General features: G+C 49.7%; 1 protein-coding gene across 5 annotated transcripts in view; it reads right to left on the bottom strand.

Moving 5' to 3' along the window:
* The window catches only part of Kif25 (kinesin family member 25), a 37,556-nt gene that overhangs the window by 4,453 nt on the left and 13,904 nt on the right, over positions 1–19,199 (bottom strand). For all 5 annotated transcript variants that reach the window (XM_042261913.2, XM_015994875.3, XM_042261916.2 and 2 more), the window contains 5 exons: positions 17,726–17,814; positions 15,655–15,691; positions 9,391–9,458; positions 8,305–8,379; positions 4,074–4,223 (listed from right to left, as the gene is read on the bottom strand). In XM_042261913.2, the coding sequence (XP_042117847.1) occupies positions 4,074–4,223; positions 8,305–8,379; positions 9,391–9,458; positions 15,655–15,691; positions 17,726–17,814 (419 nt within the window). The remainder of the gene's footprint in view (positions 1–4,073; positions 4,224–8,304; positions 8,380–9,390; positions 9,459–15,654; positions 15,692–17,725; positions 17,815–19,199) is intronic.

The following is a 19,199-nucleotide window of genomic DNA, read 5'->3' as shown; positions in this document are numbered from 1 at the left end:
CAGATGGAGATCCAGGACAGGGACCAAAGCTACACAGAGAAACCTGTCTTGAAAAACAAAACAAACAAACAAACAAAAAATGGCTCTTGAGGGAAGACGGTTGTAGCCCCAGGAAACACAAGGCATGATCTATTAAAAAAAAAAAAAAACGGGGAGACTCCATTAGCAGCAGCGCATTAGGGAGAGGAAACCTAGAATCCTGTGGGTGAAAGCTGTCTTGAGAACAAAGCTACCTCATAGGAGCTGTCTGTCACCAGCCACCATAGCAACAGGTGCCCTAGGTATTCAGGTCACTACATGAAGAGTCATGAAGAGCACAGCTTAGGCCCAGAAGCCTACCTGTCCTTTGTCACTCACAGATGTCCCCAGCAGCTGCAGGCCATAGCTTCTGAGCAGCTTGCCCACCCAAGGTGAGTTGATTTTAAGGCCTATTTGGTGAGGGGAAGACTGGACCACGGCTCCTTCCTTATAACCATTCCATCCACTTGGGCCTCTAACATATGCCTTCCAGAGGCTGCCTATGAACCACCTCAGGCTCACAGAAAGCAACCTCATGTCTTACGGATAAAACAACAAAACCCAACACTGCAGAAGTGGCCGCCCACGCTCGCCTTCCTCCTTCTCCCTCCCATGTCTCCCAGCTCCCACTTGAGGCTGTGACGGAATCTCAGGAACGGAGATCAAACACACTGTTGTTAGTCTTTGGAGGAATCCTGGCTGCCTTGACACTCAACAGTGAGGCCAACTGGCCCTGACAACAGCATCTTCTCAGGCAGCTGTTCTGAGAACAGGATGAAGTCTGAAGCAGCAGACACTACTTGAGGGGTCGTCCAGAGGGATGTGTCAGGTCAAACAGCTGGCCTGAGACTTCCGTCCAGAGTTACGCACAGAGTGAGGAACTGGTGCCTTTCTCTGTTGTTTTATCTCCAGTCTGTTTTCACAGTTGTCTTCGTGTAAGCAATTAAAAAAATAAAAATAGCAGATGAACAGAAAAGGAAAATTCTCAGGTAAAGATGAGGGGCAAAGCCACAGCCACAGGCTCCTCCCCGGCACTGGTGACGGCAGAGATCTCCAAACTGCTTATCTGGCAGTGGCAACAAGCTCTGGTAAGCCAGGGCTGTCATGTCCCTTCCCTACACAGGCACGACATACACAGAACATGGTCTCAGCTTTGTCCCAGTCCTTCCTCAGATGGTGTCTCGGAATGTCAAAAAACACAACTCAGAAAATAATACCCAGGAGTTAATTCAAAAGACTTTCCCAAACACTGCACAAGTTGTTGGCTAAACTCTACCAGCTGCCAAAAAGTACAGTCCGAAGCCTTAGCAGGCAAGTGGCAAAGCATTTGGATGGTGAGCTGTGCGTGTCCTGTCTCCAACAATGCGGGCACTGTGATGAAGTTTCTGAGGGTACCAAGGCTAGGTGGGAGGGGGGGCAGTGGTTGGGAGTGGAGGCTCCTCTCTCTAACCTCCTCAATCACTTTGATCTTGTCAGCTCAGTCCCATACATATCCTGCTAGGCCACACTGGTCTCTCCATTCTGGGCTTAGTTTTAATGGCAGAAAATTTACCACACACATCTATGTATTTCTGTGTTCCTGATCAATGCTTGGCATGTAGGGAAATACAGTATGTTTTTTGTTGATAAAGATGGCAAGGGAAATTAATCCAGAAGGATCAGTGCCAAGATACCCCATACACAGAGAGAGAGAGAGAGAGAGAGAGAGAGAGAGAGAGAGAGAGAGAGAGAGAGAGAGAGAGAGAGAGAAACATTCTCTGACATCCAGGCCTGATGTTACAGTTCCGTATGTGGGTAGAAGAACTGATAGCTTCCCAGTCTGTGTTTGTGGAAGTCACTCACACATGCCCCGAACCTGTTGCTCTCCAAGTCTGGTCTAGAGTGAAGAGGAAATAAAGAGGAGAACCTTCTCCACACTCCGACTATGATTGTCCTTGAGAATGAAGGAAGTGTGGCAAGGAGCGCCGGGTCCCAACTCTGTCAGGTTCATTCTGACCCAGTACGTCACTGTCCCCATGGAAGAGCTCAGACACAGCCAGATGCAGGTTCATGTTGGGCTAGAAAGTCCCCCAGAGGCTCATGTGTTTGAACAGTAGGTCCTCAGCTGATGGGGCGGTTTGGGAGGGTATGGCCTCCCATACAGAGGGTTTGGCAGAGGTAGGCTAAGAGGGGTAGGCCTTGAGAATTATAGCACAGCCCTGCTCTGGCCTGGGCTCCCTGCTTCCTGATGGATGCCATGTGAAGAAGTCACATTACCAGCTCTTGTCCCCGCCACCAATCTTGCCCTACCCTCATAGACTAAACCCTCTGGACCATGGCCCCAAATAGGTCCTCCTTCCCTTAACTTGTCTCTGGCAATCTGTCACAGTGTTGAGAACGTAGCTAACATGCACTCACCAGGAATGAGGGACCTCAAACATAGGTCAGTAATGCGATCCACTGTGAGGTGAAGCAGGGATCTAATTTCTAGATAGTTCCCTGAATTTTCTAACAGCCAGCAGGTCTTCCCAGCTCCTGGGGTCCAGAGCCTTGGGATACTTCTGGGCTCCTATGATGTCCTGATCACAGACTAGTTTGTGAGTAGAAATGTGATCCACTGCATGTAAATGCTTCTTACATGCAAGGTGAGGCTGAGTGACTGACTCCTTAAAGCAAGCACGTGCCTCACGGAAATATGATAAAGTAAAACTCAGAATGTTTTGAAGACAGGCTTCTCCATCTACAAAGATTTAGTTTCAGAACACTATTGCAGATGAGAGGCAAGCCATGGGGAGCAGAGCTTGCCTATATCAGGGAACCTCACTGCTGGCTGTGTAGATGGGGAGCCTCCAGGAGCCGAGAGCATCTGCAGATCCAGGGTCAGCAAGGGCAGGGGCCTGGGTCCCTCCACCCTGGGTCACTGAGGTCAGTCATCTGAGTGAGCTTGAGACAGATCCCTTGTCGGGCAAGCTGCTCCTGTGCTCACTCTAGCTTGGCCCTCTGGGAAGAGGAAGGTGCCTCCAGCAGATGTCCCACACCAAGCAATCCACGTGCACTGTTCCCACATGTAGGGAAGGGTCTGGCTGTGACAACCCCTGGAAAAGGGTGTCCTCAAATTCCGGTATTGTTCAACAAGTTAAAAGCATGGCTCCCTGTGCATGTGGGTGCCGTGTTCTGAGGGCCCACCTCTCACCCTCAAAGCTGCACGTCTCTGAGGTTTGTAGAGTGCCTGCCCCCGCACGCAGCACAGGGACCCAGGCTGGCACGTCTCCTGGAAAGAACAGCCATCAACAGTGGAAATTTAGCAAGGGTTTTGCAACATTTTTTCCAGAAGCAGTTAGTACATGCAAGTTGATAAACACATCTGTTCATGTGCACAAATACTTAATGAACGCTGATTTGAAGAGGCGGAGGTGGGAGTTCTCACGTCATTGTCTGGCTCTGGTGTTCAGGAGACAAAGGGGCAACACAAGAGGAACCCCAGAGACAGAACTACTCGCAGGGGTAGGAGGCCGACCTCGATGCTCTGTGGGGTTGCTGCCTGCAGGGGGCGACCCCTAGGAGCCAGTGAATGTCCCCCCTCAGCTCTACATAGACAGAGAGGTGGGCAGCTAGGAAAGTGGCCTCCCAAAGGGGCTCTGGTGACAGCCACAGGGACAGGGCACAAGGACCACAGTGTGTCTTCCTTCTCGGATAACTTTTGTTGGTGAAATGATTATCAGCAGCAGCAGGTAACCTCTGGGGATGTGCGAAGGGAACAGGGGGAACTCTGGTGGGCCAAACATACAAATATAACCTCTACAACAGCTGAAGTGCAGGCCCCCTGGGCCTCCCTCCCGAAACACAGCCCTGTCTGCCCCGCTGCTATGAACTGTCTCACTCAGAGCTCGCTCACCCATGGTGAGAAGGTGCAACCCATGTGTCCAGAACACCCAGAAGTGAGGAGCTGCTGCTGGGGTTGGTTGAGTGGCCTCTGACAGGGGCACCAGCCCTGTCCATCTTCCAGCCCAGGCTTGTTCTCTCAGGGCTCCCTCAGTACCCACCAGTCCGCCCCGAATCCTCACCACAGGGTATACCTGAAGAGTTCCTCGGCTGCTCTGGGGATGATCCCCAAGTCTTCAAGAGCATCTGACAGCAGTGCAGAGTCACCTTCAGAGTGGGGCCCCAACATGGTGTAGCTTTTCCCACTTCCGGTCTGTCCATATGCCATAATGCACACATTGTACCTGAAATTCAAAACCTGTTTAGTACAGCAAAATGTAAACGGAGTCTGAGGCCATTGACAAATGTCGCCACCTTGTATAACCTCTCATTTTTTTAAAAAAAAATTTATTTATTTTTATTTTATGTGCATTGGTGTTCTGCCTGCATGCATGTCTGTGTGAGGGTGTCAGATCCTGTAGTTACAGACAGTTGTTAGCTGCCATGTGGGTGCTGGGAATTGAACTCATGACCTCTGGAAGAGCAGTCAGTGTTCTTAACCGCTGAGCCATCTCTCCAGTCCCCTATAACCTCTCATTAAGCGAAGCTCACCCAACATACCCCGCAGCAGGTCCTGTGTTGGCCTCAGATGGCCTTTGCCAGGGCCCACCACTTCGCCCCTCTGCCAGCCTGTGGGTTACTGTCAGTGGTCATCTTGTTAATGTTCAATGTTGTTGTAGAGTCAGTCGCCTTACATGAACTCATTTTCCGAAATCAGGCTTGTCAGACCTGACTGATGGAAAGCTTGCATGGTATGGTTTCCTTTGAAGGTATGCAGCACAGATCCAGCATTGATGCCTACGCTCATTCTCATAACAGCCACTTTTTAAATATTTTCCTCTTTCACATATTTTATTTATTTACTCTGTGTATTGTGTGTGTGGGGGGTGCTGCTACACAGCTTGTGTGTCACAGCACACACGTGGAGGTCACGGGACACCATGCAGGAGCTGGTTCTCTCCTTCTACCGTGTGGGGTCTGGAGAGTCAAACTTAGACTGTCAGAATTGTCAGCAAGCATCTTTACCGACTAAATCACCTCACCAGCCCACGAGTCACTTCGAAAATATAATTTGCTATCCAAATGTCTGTGGCTTCTGATTCCCAGTGGGTACTTGGGCACTGAGGGCCATGTGATGGGCAGCACGTGCTCACTTGGTCCTGTAATTTGCTGTTTCCTGAAAACAGTTTACTTCCCACAAGCCCAGAGTTATTGATGATTCCTATTTTTTGTTTCTAGCCATTTTATTTTAAACTAAAACATGAACGAGAGGACTGGAAACATTTAAAGGAGTATTTACAATTGTTTATGAATTAAAATTATATCTAAGCTTTCGGGTTATCTTGGCTGTAAGGAAGCAGGCCTCCGGGTCCTTCTGCCCAATGCATACTGCAGACATTCCCAATGGCCTCTTGGAATCACCTGGAGATGTTCAGCAGCCCACGGACTCCTCACCTAGGCAATTCTGACTTAATTACCTCAATTCAGACTTATCTGTTTGGCCCTGCAAGTTAAACACGTCAGTGGCACTCGCTGATGAACGGTTTTGTGAAAGTGTTCTGGAAGGTGGGTATCTGTGTCACATCTGCAGCCATAGAAAGCAGAAGCCCTGCCCCCAGGCTCAGGGACCCCGAGGAGGAGAACAGAGCAGCTCAGGTCTCTAAGCCAGCAGGTGCTTTCCTTCTAGAGCTGCAGAGACTCAGTGCAGACCACATCCCACACCTCTGCCACCCTCCTGACACTGTCCTAGGTGCTTGTCCCAAGTGTGGTGCCTCTGACTGCACCTAACAGTCAGGCTCCTCGCGGGGCTGAGTCACGAGACGTGTGGAGGTGAAGGAAGCGCGGCCTTTGAAAAGATGTTGTGTGCTGGGCTCGAGATGGAAAAGCACGTCTGGTGGGTGATCTAGCCACGATGTCCACTCCACTTAGATAAAGGAGGAGGGAGGGCTGACCAGAACCTCCCTGTCATTTCTGGTGAAGGGCCTATTTTGGACAGATGTAAAAACAGAGCTGAAGCAGGAAACACATCCCAGATGAAAGGAAGGTTGGCCTGTAGCCAAGTGGCAGTGGGAGGATGTGGTGTCCCACAGCAGACTCCCTCTGCAGACGGCCAGGCCCCTGGCCGCACAGCACCCTGGCTGAAAGCAGCAGCGTGATGACGGCAGCTCCTGCTTTGCTAGGAAAGTCTTCTTGGGGAAGTGCTGGCGAGACTTCTCTGCGAGACTCAGTTTCCCAAAACGCCCTCAAGTTCACAGTCTTGGGTTTGAGTGTTGTGATGCAGTCTCTGCCCGGCGGCTCTGACGCCTGCTGGAACCAGTGGCTTCCCAAGACCAGAAGAATGGTTCTCAAAGAAGAGAGCTCCCCAGTCAGGCGCCGTTGTTCTCAATTGTCTTTAAAGTGGTTAAGAATTTTAAATTTAAAAATTTGAAAAGAACCTGGGTGGAATGTTCTGCAGATGCCTCTTAGGTCCATGATGTCATTTAACCTTAATATTTCCTTTTTTTTTTTTTTGGTCTGGATGACCTGTCCACTGATAAAAGTGAGTTACTGAAGTCACCTGCTGTTTCTGTGTTGGGGTTAATCTGAGGGTCTATGCATAACCGTGTTTGTTTGAAGTATTTGTATGAAGTTGGGTACACCCAAGTTTGGTGCATATGTTTAGTACTGTAATGCCCTCTTGGTGGACATTACACAGTGACCTTGATTTTTTTCTGATTAGTTTTGGCTTCTAATTGTCAGGTATTAGAATAGCAACACTTAGCCAGATGGTGGTGATGCATTTAATCCCAGCACTCAGGAGACAGAGGCAGGCAGGTCTCTGAGTTCAAGGCCAGCCTGGTCTACAGAGGGAGTTACAGGACAGCCAGGGCTACACGGAGAAACCCTTCCTTGAAAAACCAAAGGAAAACATAATAGCAACACTTGCTTGTTCCCTTGTCCTATTAGTTTGGAATACTCGTTTCCATTCTTTTACTCTAGGGTGCTGTCTATCCGTGAAGGTGAGGTTTATTTCTGTAGACAACAACAACAACATGGCTCTTAATACAGTAAGCTAGCTTGCATTTCTTTTGGATGAGGAATTGAAGTTACTACTATTCGAGGCCACTATTAAATGATGTGTATTAATTATGGCCCTTCTATGGTGTGGTGTTTGTTTTCTTAGGCCTACTTTCCTAACAACTGTGCAAGCACCGTTTGTTCTTCACGCGGAGCCTCCTGGGTGTTCTCATCCTCCTAGTTGGCAGTAGGGTCTCATTCCAGGATTCTCTGTAGGATTGGGTGGTGGTCATAAATTCCTTTAACCTGATTTGTTGTGGAGTGTTCTTCTTTCTCCTTCAGTGATGACAGACAGTTTTGCAGGGCATAGTAAGTAGTCTGGGTGGCGTTTGCGGTCTCTTAGAACTTGAAATAGATCGTTCCAAAGCCTCGTGGCTTTTAAAGTTTCTATTGAGAAGTCAGCTGTCACACTCAGCCCCAAACGGGACATGTATGCCACCTCCTCTAAGGTGCAGAGGACACCCTAGAGGGAAGACAGAAAGAATGGAGGCGCTTGTGGATGGGGGCAGGGCTGTGGCATGGCACAGCCATCACAATCGTGTAGTCACAGAAGCCGCAGCTGCCTACACCAGGCCTACACAAGCCTGTGCCTTCTAACCAGCAGGAGACCGGGGGGGGGGGGGGGGGGGCCGGGGCGGCTCACTGGGCCCCACCCTCGCTGCTGAACTGTTGGCCACTAATGGATTCAGGGGGAGGCTGAGTGGTCCCAATGCCGAGCCCACCAGCTCCATTGGCTGCTGCCAAACCTACCTTCACATAGATGGTCCTGGTCAAACTCGGTGGGTCATAGCAAAAGAACATAATAACCATGAGACAGAGACTTAGGGAAGCAGGTGCCAACAGAGGAGGACAAGGGGCAGTAAGGGGCAAGAGTGTGTGTGTGTGTGTGTGTGTGTGTGTGTGTGTGTCCACGTGCATGCACACCTGTGTGAAACTGTCAAGTTTAATTAGTAAAAGCAAGAGAAGACAAATCTGGACAGTTCTAAAGAGACCCGTGTGGTGGAGGAAGCAGCCCCCCAGGCTGACAGTGAACATGGTGGGATGCAGCACGGCTCGGAGCCCAGGAGCTCATCCGATGCTAGTCCTCCATCCCTCTGCTCTGCCCCAGGAGAGACGGGCTCCCCTGACAGACACTGAGCCATGCCGGGGCAACCCCAGCTCTCCTGGGACGCCCTTAGCCCTGAAGCTCCAGTCATCCTATGGCTGGAATGAGAGGCCCTGATCTTCCAGTGGAACTCTGGCACTGGCCTTGGAAATATCTGAACTCACCCATCCAAAAGGGATATGAGGAGGGGACGTAGATCTCCAAACACGGTTGCCTGAGATTCTGCTGGGCCATACACTCTGGGAATAAAGAGAGTGCCACATTAGTTTAAGCGGCAGAGAACTACTGCTGTACAAAACATGGAAACCTGGGGAGAATAATCCCTGCGACTTCCCCTACGGAATGCTGACAGACAAGTCCTATGAGAGCTTACTGTCTACTGCTTTTCAGGCTGGCAGGGGTCAAGGGAGAGCAAAGGCCAGCCGTTCACACTGTATCTGAGTGGAAGGAGAGCAGAGGTGGGAGGAGGGCAGACCCTTGGAAACAGACAGATCTTTAGTGGACTCTTCTAGCCTGTGCCCTTGCCTTGTGACTGGGAGGACCGCCAGGACCCAGGACAGCTCTGTGGGAGCTCTGTCGGCCCTGTTCCCTCTACAACAGTGGTTCTTAACCTGTGAGTCACCATCCCTTGGGTTTCAAACGGTCTTTTCACAGGGGTCGCCTAAGATCATCGGAAAATGCAGATATTTGCGTTACGGTTCATAACAGTAACAAGATTACAGTTATGGAGTAGCAACAAAAATCATGTGATGGTTGGAGGTCACCACAACATGAGGCCCTTCGTTGGAGGTTGAGAACCACTGCTCTAGAGGGTTCTTGACTGGTGACCCCATCCTCTGACTCACTTGCCGGCTGGTCCTGAGTGGCAGGCTGGGAGAACCTGCATATCTCCGGCTATGACCCCACCAAGCCTCAGCTATGGGGGGAGAAGAGTCCTCAGCGGGGCAGTAGGCAGAACCTAGGCACGTGGGTCCCATCTGTCGTATCTTGCCTGGGAGATGCCGTTACACTGAGCTGTGGAAGCCTCTGGTACGAAGCCCCACGGTGAGTCACTGTCACATCCTGACAAAACACTTGCTACCAAAACTGGGTGAACAGGGTGAGATTTTCACCCGGGACATTAAATTGCGGCTTATCTGTGAACACCGACATGGGAACTGGGAGACGAACCCCACATCTTCCTAGGCCCTACTGAGTTGGTATATCTGACACTGAACCCAGCTCTATACTTCCCCTTGAGACATTCTCACCTTTCAAAACTGTACGTCTTCTCAGCGGGAGGGCGGCCAGGAAGAGCACACCTCACCAGGACGGTTTCCTAATAGAGGACAGAGCAGGCAGGGCAGACTCGGGCAGGCCTGCGTTAGTCACGCGGGGCCAAGGCTGGAGAGCGTGCCCCAGGCAGCTCCCGCCGCTGCTTGCCTTTGTCGGCAGCTCTCCCTGGAACACACAGCTCGCTCTGGTGACAGACTGGGCTTGGCTGCTCAGGGACAGGGCTATGTAAGGAAGACCGCAGCCAGATGGCCCTCAGGAAGTGGCAGTTGATACCTGGCCCTTCAGAGATGGGGGGGTGTGCTGATCCCTGACAGGAGAGCAAAGCTGTGCCTGTGAGGTCCCAGGAGCCCGTCCTGCTGAGGGCATAGACGGTTCAGATGAGGCCAGGCAGTCACATCCCAGGATCACACCTGGTAGAGGTGAACTGCCTAGCTTTAAGCCTCACCCACTTTAGATCTTTTTGAAGGGAGGGGACTTAAGAGAGGGTCTATGTGGCCCAAGCTGGTCTCAAACCTCTGGCAATCTTCCTGCCTCTGCCTCCTCAGGCCTCACTGAGCTGTTTCTTCACTTACAGCCTATGAAGAGATGGTTACGGAATAACCTATAAGGGGAAAAGGGTCGGCATGCAAGGCTGACTGTCTGACCCGAGTTCAATCCCTGGGTCCCGCATGAAGGTGGAAAGAGAAAACTATGCAGAGTTGTGTACACACGCATACTACCCACAAAAACAAGGCTCTTAAAGGAAAAAAATATATTATATATGGAGGTATATGTCCATATCCATGTGAAAAGTCACGCCTGTTTTAGGAGCAGAGCTGCAAGCTACAGGACCAACCACTCTTCACTCTAGGCGGTCAGGTGTCCTTCTCTACGGCTAAATGCTCCAAGAAGGCAGCTGGAATACAGTGTGTTCCATCCAGCCACCGATGGCTCCCTGACCCCACCCCCTCCGCCACACACACACACACACACACACACACACACACACACACACACACACACACACACACTGACAACAGCAGGCACTCGGCACAGTCAGGGCAACACCACAGGCATCCCATCCACGCAGTGCGGTGGGGTACAGAACACCGTCAAACGATGGCAGACAAAGCTTTGATTCAACCTGCAGAGTACCTGGACTTGGTCTCTCCTGCCTGTGTTCCCAAACCTCCCTGTTCACAACATGAAATGTCCCTTATTCACATACACCAGTGACTTCTGCTGGCTATTTATTTAAACAGTTTTCTTTTGTCCCAGTGTTCACACCCTGGTCCCCTGCAGTATAGTGCTTGTCTGGGTGGGAATCACCTAGTGTGGGATCCTTTTCCCAACTGGGCCATGGTAGTCTCTGGGCTCACCTACAAGGAGGTGCGCGCGCGCACGCGCGCACACACACACACACACACACACACACACACACACACACACACACACTGCTTATCATCTATTTCTGAGGCATGTTTTGTGATCTGGGACTTGAGCCCAGGGACTCACACATGTTAGGCAACCAGAGACACATTAGGCCCATTCTCTGATCTTTATGACTATTTTCTCATTGTATCCAGTTCCTAGAATATCTTTAAAAGCATGTAGGGCATAGACCTGCCATGAAATCTCAGAGCTAAAGGTAGGTTTGAATCTGAATCTCACGTCACTCACAGAGAGTGCAGGAGGAGGTACATGAACTTCAGGACTGTTCACCACTCTCGCTGCCTCCACCTTGGCCGTGGTCAGGCTTAGAGCAGAGTTCTTAGCTGGAGGGTACCCGGGCATCTCACAGAAGAGAGTGGATGCTCCATGCCCCAGCAGAACAGCAGGTCTGAGGTGGGACTGTCAGGTAACTTCACCAGGGGCCGTCCCCACAGCAGGAAGTGGCCCTTCCGTCCATGTTGGGGAAGCAATATCTAGATAGTTCCTGTAGGGGGCAGGCAGGATCCCTTTACTCTGGCAGATATCCTGCGTGACATAAGGAATGTAGGTAGACATGCAATCACATGATCACATTCCTTTCTGAGGCAGAGACACTTGAGAATGCTGGCCAAGGAGTTACAGCCCGAGACAGCAAGGAAAAGGCAATTTGAGTGTGGTCAGTGTGGACCCTGTACTGACCTCTGAATAGCTATTTACGTTAATGAAGACATCTTAGCAAAATTACCCAGCGGGAGAGCAAAGTCCCCAAGAAGCTCAGCCAAAACTAACCAATGACTTTTTAAGAACAGCTACGAGGAGATTATACTCATGTAAATACGGTCAACTAAAGCAAGATGCTGTCTGTACACAAAGGGATAACCTTTAAGTAAGGCCCTCAACAACACACAGATCCTAAGATGTGGTGAAGAGCTCGGCTCCATCCTAGTGCCCTTGAACCCCAGGGCATGGCAGGAGCAGGTGTAATCTTAGCACAAAGGTTACATCAGGACCAGGACCTGGGAATATGTGAGGGGTGTATCCCAGCTGGAGTAAGGGGAAGGAGATGGACCAGCTGACCTCGGGGAGGCCCTTCCCTCATTCCCTGTCAGGTTCAGAACATGTTGGTGACTGTTATATGTAGGGGGGTTTAATAGCTTATACGTGCTCCTGGAATCCCAGTTTCTGGGGTGTGTGCTCAGGTCCCATAGTCACTAGACAGCTTCTCTGTGTCCCATCAGCTATGAAGCATGGTCTGCAAACACTTGCAACCAGCCTCCTCTCCCTCCACGTTCAAGCTCCCCGGACTGTTGTTAATTGGACACACAGGTTCTCTTGCTGCCCCAGCTTATCAGGTTTGATTCGCCTTCTCTCTGGGCTTCCCCTGTAGAGAGGGTACCACCCTCTGTTACCACCCTCTGTACTGGCGGGCTGCTCTCTCAGGCCAGCTCTTGTTCCCGGACTAGAAACAGGATGCCCCTCAAGTCTACCTTCCGCTCTGTCATCTGTCGACTTGGGGGACACTAAGTCTACCTCCCGCTCTGTCATCTGTCGACTTGGGGGACACTAAGTCTACCTTCCGCTCTGTCATCTGTCGACTTGGGGGACACTAAGTCTACCTTCCGCTCTGTCATCTGTCGACTTGGGGGACACTAAGTCTACCTTCCGCTCTGTCATCTGTCGACTTGGGGGACACTAAGTCTACCTTCCGCTCTGTCATCTGTCGACTTGGGGGACACTAAGTCTACCTTCCGCTCTGTCATCTGTCGACTTGGGGGACACTAAGTCTACCTTCCGCTCTGTCATCTGTCGACTTGGGGGACACTAAGTCTACCTTCCACTCTGTCATCTGCTGACTTGGGGGACACTAAGTCTACCTTCTGCTCTGTCATCTGTAGACTTGGGGGACACTAAGTCTACTTTCCACTCTGTCATCTGTCGACTTGGGGACACTAAGTCTACCTTCCGCTCTGTCATCTGTCGACTTGGGGGAACACTACTTGTACAACAGCTGACGCTGAGTGCCGGACGGCACTGTGAACTGGGGAACAGACACGGTCTGGGGGTCACAGTGATGGTAAGCGACCGGTAACTTCAGGTCACCGACATACTATCTCTATGTAGAGATGAAAAGTAGCATACCTTCTCAACCATACTTTCTCAACTCTCTCAGTCCACACAGTATGCTGTGCTGTTTACTTTTAGGGACTGACAAGGATACACAGGGCTGACCCCTGGAAAAGCCCCGGGCCCCATGAACCACATTAGCAGCAGCCTTTGATTGCAGGTGCCTCCTAGGGACGGAACATGCCTTCAGCTCCCTTTCATACCTTAGAAGCTTAGCTGGGTGAGGTCTTGCCTTCAGGAAATCTGGCCTCTTATTAATGATGCTGATCTCCTTAACAATTTCAGCTCTCTTCTAACATAAGCATTGGCTATAACATTAAACTTGCCAGTGTCCTTTTTCTCTCCAAACTATACATTTTGTATTTCTTTCTGTACCATTTGCTCTTTTTCATTGAAGACCTGTTAAGAGGAATCACTAATCATCACATAACAGAGTCAATATTGGGCTCTCCTGAAATCTCCATCACCAAATAAATTAGTCCGTTACTTTTAAATTTAGCCTCAGGTAAGTTCTTAGGACAAGGGCAGAAAGAAGCCACATTTTTGCAAAAAACCACCACAGAAAAGGTTTTTAGCCCGATTGCTAAAACTATTGTTCCCCTCTGAATCCCCTTGCCCTGGCTTCCACGGTCTGCGTGGCTCTTGGCACTACTGGCTTCCTAGCTCCTACTAGGACAGCCCACTAAACTCTGCTTACAGTGCTCAATCTCTTCTAGTTCAAAGTTCCAAAGTCTTCCACCCTCTTCAAAAAACAAAACAGGGCACCAGCGTGACCAGGTGTTATAGCAATAGTCCACTCCTTCATATCAACACCTATATTAGTTATTTTTCTATGATGGTCATAAGACACCACAACCAAAGCAACCTATAAAGAGTTTATAGGGGCTGAAGTTCCACGATAGCAAGTCATGGTGGAAGGAGCAGGAAGCTGAGGACTCACATCTTGAATCGAAAACACAAAGCAGAGAGGGAGAGAGAGAGAGAGAGAACTGGGAAAGTGCAAGGCTTTGAAATCACAAAGCACCCCCCACAAGGACATTCTTCCTCCAGCAGGTCACACCTCCTAAATCTACCCAAACAGAGTCACCAGCTGGGGACCACGTATTCAAATGCCCAAAACTATGTAAGATAGCTTATTCTACAATGTCATAGGAATTCAGGAATTCAAGTCGGTAGCAGGGAGAACCTCCACTGCAGGTCCACCAGTGTTGCTGCAAAGCCAACAAGCTGTTCTCCCGAGTCTTTCAAGTAAGAAGATGTGGATCAAATGAAAAGTGTAAACAAGCAAACCTTAGGCTCTCCAGAACAAGAGCAGCCATGTGAATCTGGTCTTACTTACAGGGTAAGTCCAGAGGTGCTGGACACTGAGATCACAGGAGGCGCCAACATAAACTCTTCAGGCTTCAGGGATAAAAATACCATGAAAGCCAAGAGAGGCAAGGTCATGAACCAACCATTCACTCACTCAGCAGATAAGATTACATGTAGTCCTAACACGCAGACCTACTTATTAAACAGTTTGCATTCTGCTGATATCTCTTAAACGCAATCCAAAATGCTACAATCAAAAGAAATGTTATCTTATTTTGTTGAGTTAGACTTGAAAACACTAAGCCCTCTGAATGTGGTGAGTGGAATTTTGACAGGGCTCAGGAAGGTCTGCTAAGGGGTGATAGAATAAAGGGCAACACAACCTCACTTCCCCACCAGCTGGCAGAAATCTGCTCAAGGATGTGTTTTCTCAGCGCATATTCCTGAGGGTTGACCAGAAGGCTGCAGACTGGAAAGGCTAGACTAGGTGCTGTTTATGGTCCCTGGTACTCTAAGAGCTCACCTAAGGATGAGAGGGCTAGCAACTTGAGGGTGGAATGTGTGTGTGTGTGTGTGTGTGTGTGTGTGTGTGTGTGTGTGTGTGTGTGTGTTGGGGGGTGTTGTTTTGTTTTGTTGGTTTTTTTGAGACAGAGTCTCACTATGTAGCTCTGGCTGTCCTAGAACTCACCATGTAGTCCAGGCTGGTCTGGAACTCACAGAGATCTACCTACCTCTGCCTCCCAAGGGGTGAGATTAATGATGTGTCCCACTATAGCCAGCTGTGGGATGTCTTTAAATCCCCAAACCTGAAGATTCTGAAGGTCTCCTTTTGCTTGTCTTAGCAATGCTAGTGCTTGGGGCATCACAGTGTGCATGGGGAACAGAACAAAATATACTTTGGGGGCCAGAGAGAGGGATCAGAGGTTAAAGGAGCTTGCTTCCAAGACTGACCATCTGAGTTCTATCCCTGGCACCCATGTCAAGCTGGAAGGAGAGAAACAACTCCTGTAAGTTGTCCACTGATATCTACATATGTCACATATACATCTACAGCAAATAAATGTAAAAAAATGGCTTTAAAGAAAAAAAGTAAAGATCTTAAAAGTGTTTATTTCCAGAGGCTCTGTTAATTTTTGAAAACAACTATAGTCATTCTTTATCTTTTGTAAAAAAAAAAAAAAAAAAAAAAAAAAGCTGGGTGGTAACAGCGGCACACGCCTTTAATCCCAGCATTCAGGAGGCAGAGGCAGGTGGATTTGAGTTCAAGGCCAGTCTGGTCTACAAAGTGAGTTCCAGGACAACAAGGACTAAACAGTTTATCTGTCTCAAAAAACAAAAAAGGCCATCAAATCATTAAAACTATTTCCAGTGTTTGATCACTAGGGGCTACTTACATCATCAACAGCATGGGCCACTTCTCCAGGGGTGTTGCTGTAGAGATAAGACAGCCGTTATAAGAACACCATTGGGTGCAGCTTCTTCCTCAGCTCCTGACATCCAAACTCTGTGCACTGGCAATCTTCTTATGCCTGCTGCTCTGTGTCCACACTCTGCTTTCCTGATGCTCTGTTGTAAAACCTCTGCCACACATCCCACCTTCTCCTTCTTTACCTTTCATTTTATATCCCACCCCCTGCACGTGTTCTGAGGGTGGGTCAGCTCTGGGCTAGGATCCATGCAATATGTGACTATCACCCACACACATACCAGTTTTAGGGCAAGAGTGATAAGAAAAGCAATGCCAGACTGTGTGCCCACAGGAGCTCCAATGCCTATAAGAATCAGGAACCTACAGCACTCAGGAGGCAGAGGAAGGTGAATCTCTGTGAGTTCAAGGCCAGCCTGGTCTACAGAGCAAGATCCAGGACAGGCACCAAAGCTACACAGAGAAACCCTGTCTCAGAAAAAAAAAATAAAATAAAAAAATCAGGAACCTGAAAAAAAAAAAAAGCAGTATGTTTCAAAACAAAAATTGAAGAAGAATAAGCAACAAGAGCGTCCATGGATATTTTGCCACCTCAGAAGGGGCCTTTGAGGGAGATGAACAACCTAGTGACCACCTAGCCATACTGGGAACGTCTGCATCTGAACTCTTCAGCATTTCATCTGGAGTGCGGGATGCAGTGGGGGTGACTGAGAAAGCAATCATTATTGCCTGAGTTTGCACTCATTTAGACCAAGGATTTGGGGATGGCTGCTATACCCTGCAGATGGGAACAGATCAACAGTGTAACAGAAGCAAGCCCGTGAGTAGGATTGAAGGGCATGTTCAGGAAAGCTCACTGCTCTTCAGAACTAAGTCTTACAGGACACTGCTCTTCTGCAGCTGCAGCTGTGGACAAATGACCACGGCTAATGGTGTGAAAGCATCTTATTGCACCATGGCTAGCAGAATGGAAGACTTAAAGATCTGAAAAGAAAACACTCTGCCACCACTAAAAACAGACAGTATTTGGGGCTTGGCAATATTGCTCACTGGTTAAGAGCACTTCAAGATGTGAGTCTGGATCCTAGCACCCATACAACAAGCCAGGCACGGCCTTGCATATCTCTAACGAGTTAGGGGTGGAGACAGGAAGGTGTGTGGGGCTCACTGGCAGCCAACCTAGATGAAAATTCAAGCTCCAAGTTCAGGGAGAGACACTGCCTCAAAAGAATAACGTGAAGAATGATAGAAGAAGATGCCCAGCATCTCCTGTCGCCTTGTGTATGCACCTACACAAACATGTACACATATAAAACACACACACACACACACACCCCAGAGATGGCATGTGTCATACTAGGAGTATGTAATATAAACAGAAAAGTCTCAGCTAGGCCTCTCAGAAGAGTAAAACTGTTATGGGATGGGACAACAGGATCCAAAACATGGAGCAGGCCTGGGAGTCAACACCCACTGCAGATCCCAGGGAGACCAGGCTAGCCCAGAGGTAGGGAAGATAGAGTTGAGAAGGGAAGGAGACAGAGGCAGGGGTCTGGGTCTTCTTAGGAGCATGGGCCATGTCCTGTTGAGCTTAGTGGTCAAGTACTCACTGTAGCTTCCCACTATCGCCACCAAGACTTCCTGTAAGTCGGAAGTAGCAGCCATCACAACTTGACATGCCTTAGCACTGATGAGAGGTCTCTAGAGGAAGGAAGGATGAAGGGATGCCCCCTTTGGTTTAACCTAAAGGGGAAGGCTGGGTGGGGTGAGACCCTGCGACTGGACAGGACAGAGACTTAGCCCAATAGACATGCTTCTGCAGACATTCTGGCCACATTCAAACTTGGTCCCATTGGGCCTGCCCTGCATCATCAACAAGGGGCACCACCCCAAAAGACAGCTCCCCCTAGGCACCAGGAGCTGCTCCAGGGTCCAAGGTGGGGGGGACACAGGGACACTGTAATTCCGGCCACTATCCTAAGCCTTTCTCTTCAAACGCGTCCCCAACCCAAGCCACACACAGACAGGAAGTAAATTACCAGTTCTGTGAAGCCGAACCATCCAACTCTTTATCAAATGACAGAAAGGGGCGGATGCGACAGTGGACTCGGATGTTTCCTTTCAGCTCCTACAACAACAAAGAGCTTTCAACACCACGGAGGCTGGCTCAGCAGCAGTAGGCCCCAACCTCTGAAATTCCCCACAGGGCAGCCAGCTCAGTGCTACTCAGAGTTTTTGTATTCAACTTTAACAGATTTGTTCCTTAAGCAGCAACAAATATCCATTTCCTGGTATCTTGGGCTAAATTCTCTCAGGCATTTTAGGAGGAATTTCAAGAATTTGGCTTGGGGCTGGTATCCTGAATTTCCACGGGGTCATCCAGATGACGGCATGGAGATTTACTGCCCGGAGGAAAACAAAGTGGAAGTGAGCTCTGCTCAGAGCAGGGAGGCCAGCGTCCTCCAGGTCACAGGAGCGGACGAACGCAGGATTTACGCTGTTTTGTGGATACTGTCAAGACAGGATCCAGTGCTGTGAAGCTGAGTTCCACTTCTGCCAAGCTGGTGTTAAACACAGCTGACCTTCGGAGCTTGCTGCTCAGGCGGCGGCACCTGTGCCCCAGACCTGAGTGACAAAGCCTCCCCACTGCGGTCACCTGGGGGATTGCCTGGAAGCAGCCCATCCATCTTCTACAAGGTACCAGAAAGCACCCTGAGCTCAGTTATGATGCCTCCAGCCATCATTTTCTCTATCCATTCACTCAGTTCGGTCCCAATGCTCTCCTGAGGTAGCTGGGGCCACTGCACAGAGACTGGGATTGAGGCCCAGCAGGCCTCTGGTCAGCACAACCCTTAGAGCCTTCTTGCCAGCTCTGACTCACATAGCTGACTTGGGCTGGCGACAACCAGTTAGGCCCAACAGACCTGGCAAGCAGGTATCCTGTAACCAAATGCCTCTGGATGTCCTTCAGACAGCCTTGGTTCTGCCCCGCTCAGACTACAGAAGAACCCCCAGAAAAGTGCAAGGACCATTAGCACACCAGTAAGCATGCAGGTGAACTGGGGTAGGACGGCTCACACGGCAAAGCAGCCCTGGAATGCTTCCACAAAGTAGGACCGGGATGTGGGCAAGTGAGAGACCAGGGAGAGGAGGCAGGATCCAACAGACCCATCTACTTGCAGAGTATAGGTGCTAGCCTTAGAAACAGAAGGGATCTTCGCCACCCTAGGAAGGGGGTAGGGAGGATGGGATGGTCAACACGTGAACAGAGGAGTCCAGCATTCAAGATGTTACAACTAAAGCTGAGACCGTCTCTGCCTAAGATGTCTTCTGATTGGTTTAATAAAGAGCTGAATGGCCAATAGCTAGGCAGGAGAGACTAGGTGGGACTTCCAGGGGGAGAGAGGAATCAGAGGCACTGGGCATTTTGCCAGCAAGACACAGAGGTAGTCAGACATACAGAATGGAGAAGAGAGGTAAAGAGCCATGTGGCAAAGTGCTGTGGGATGTTCT

Source organism: Peromyscus maniculatus, chromosome 16 (genome assembly GCF_049852395.1).
Source record: "Peromyscus maniculatus bairdii isolate BWxNUB_F1_BW_parent chromosome 16, HU_Pman_BW_mat_3.1, whole genome shotgun sequence".
NCBI classification, from domain to species: Eukaryota; Metazoa; Chordata; class Mammalia; order Rodentia; family Cricetidae; genus Peromyscus; species Peromyscus maniculatus.
Note: the sequence above shows the minus strand (reverse complement) of the source record. Positions and strands in the feature narration are given on the sequence as shown.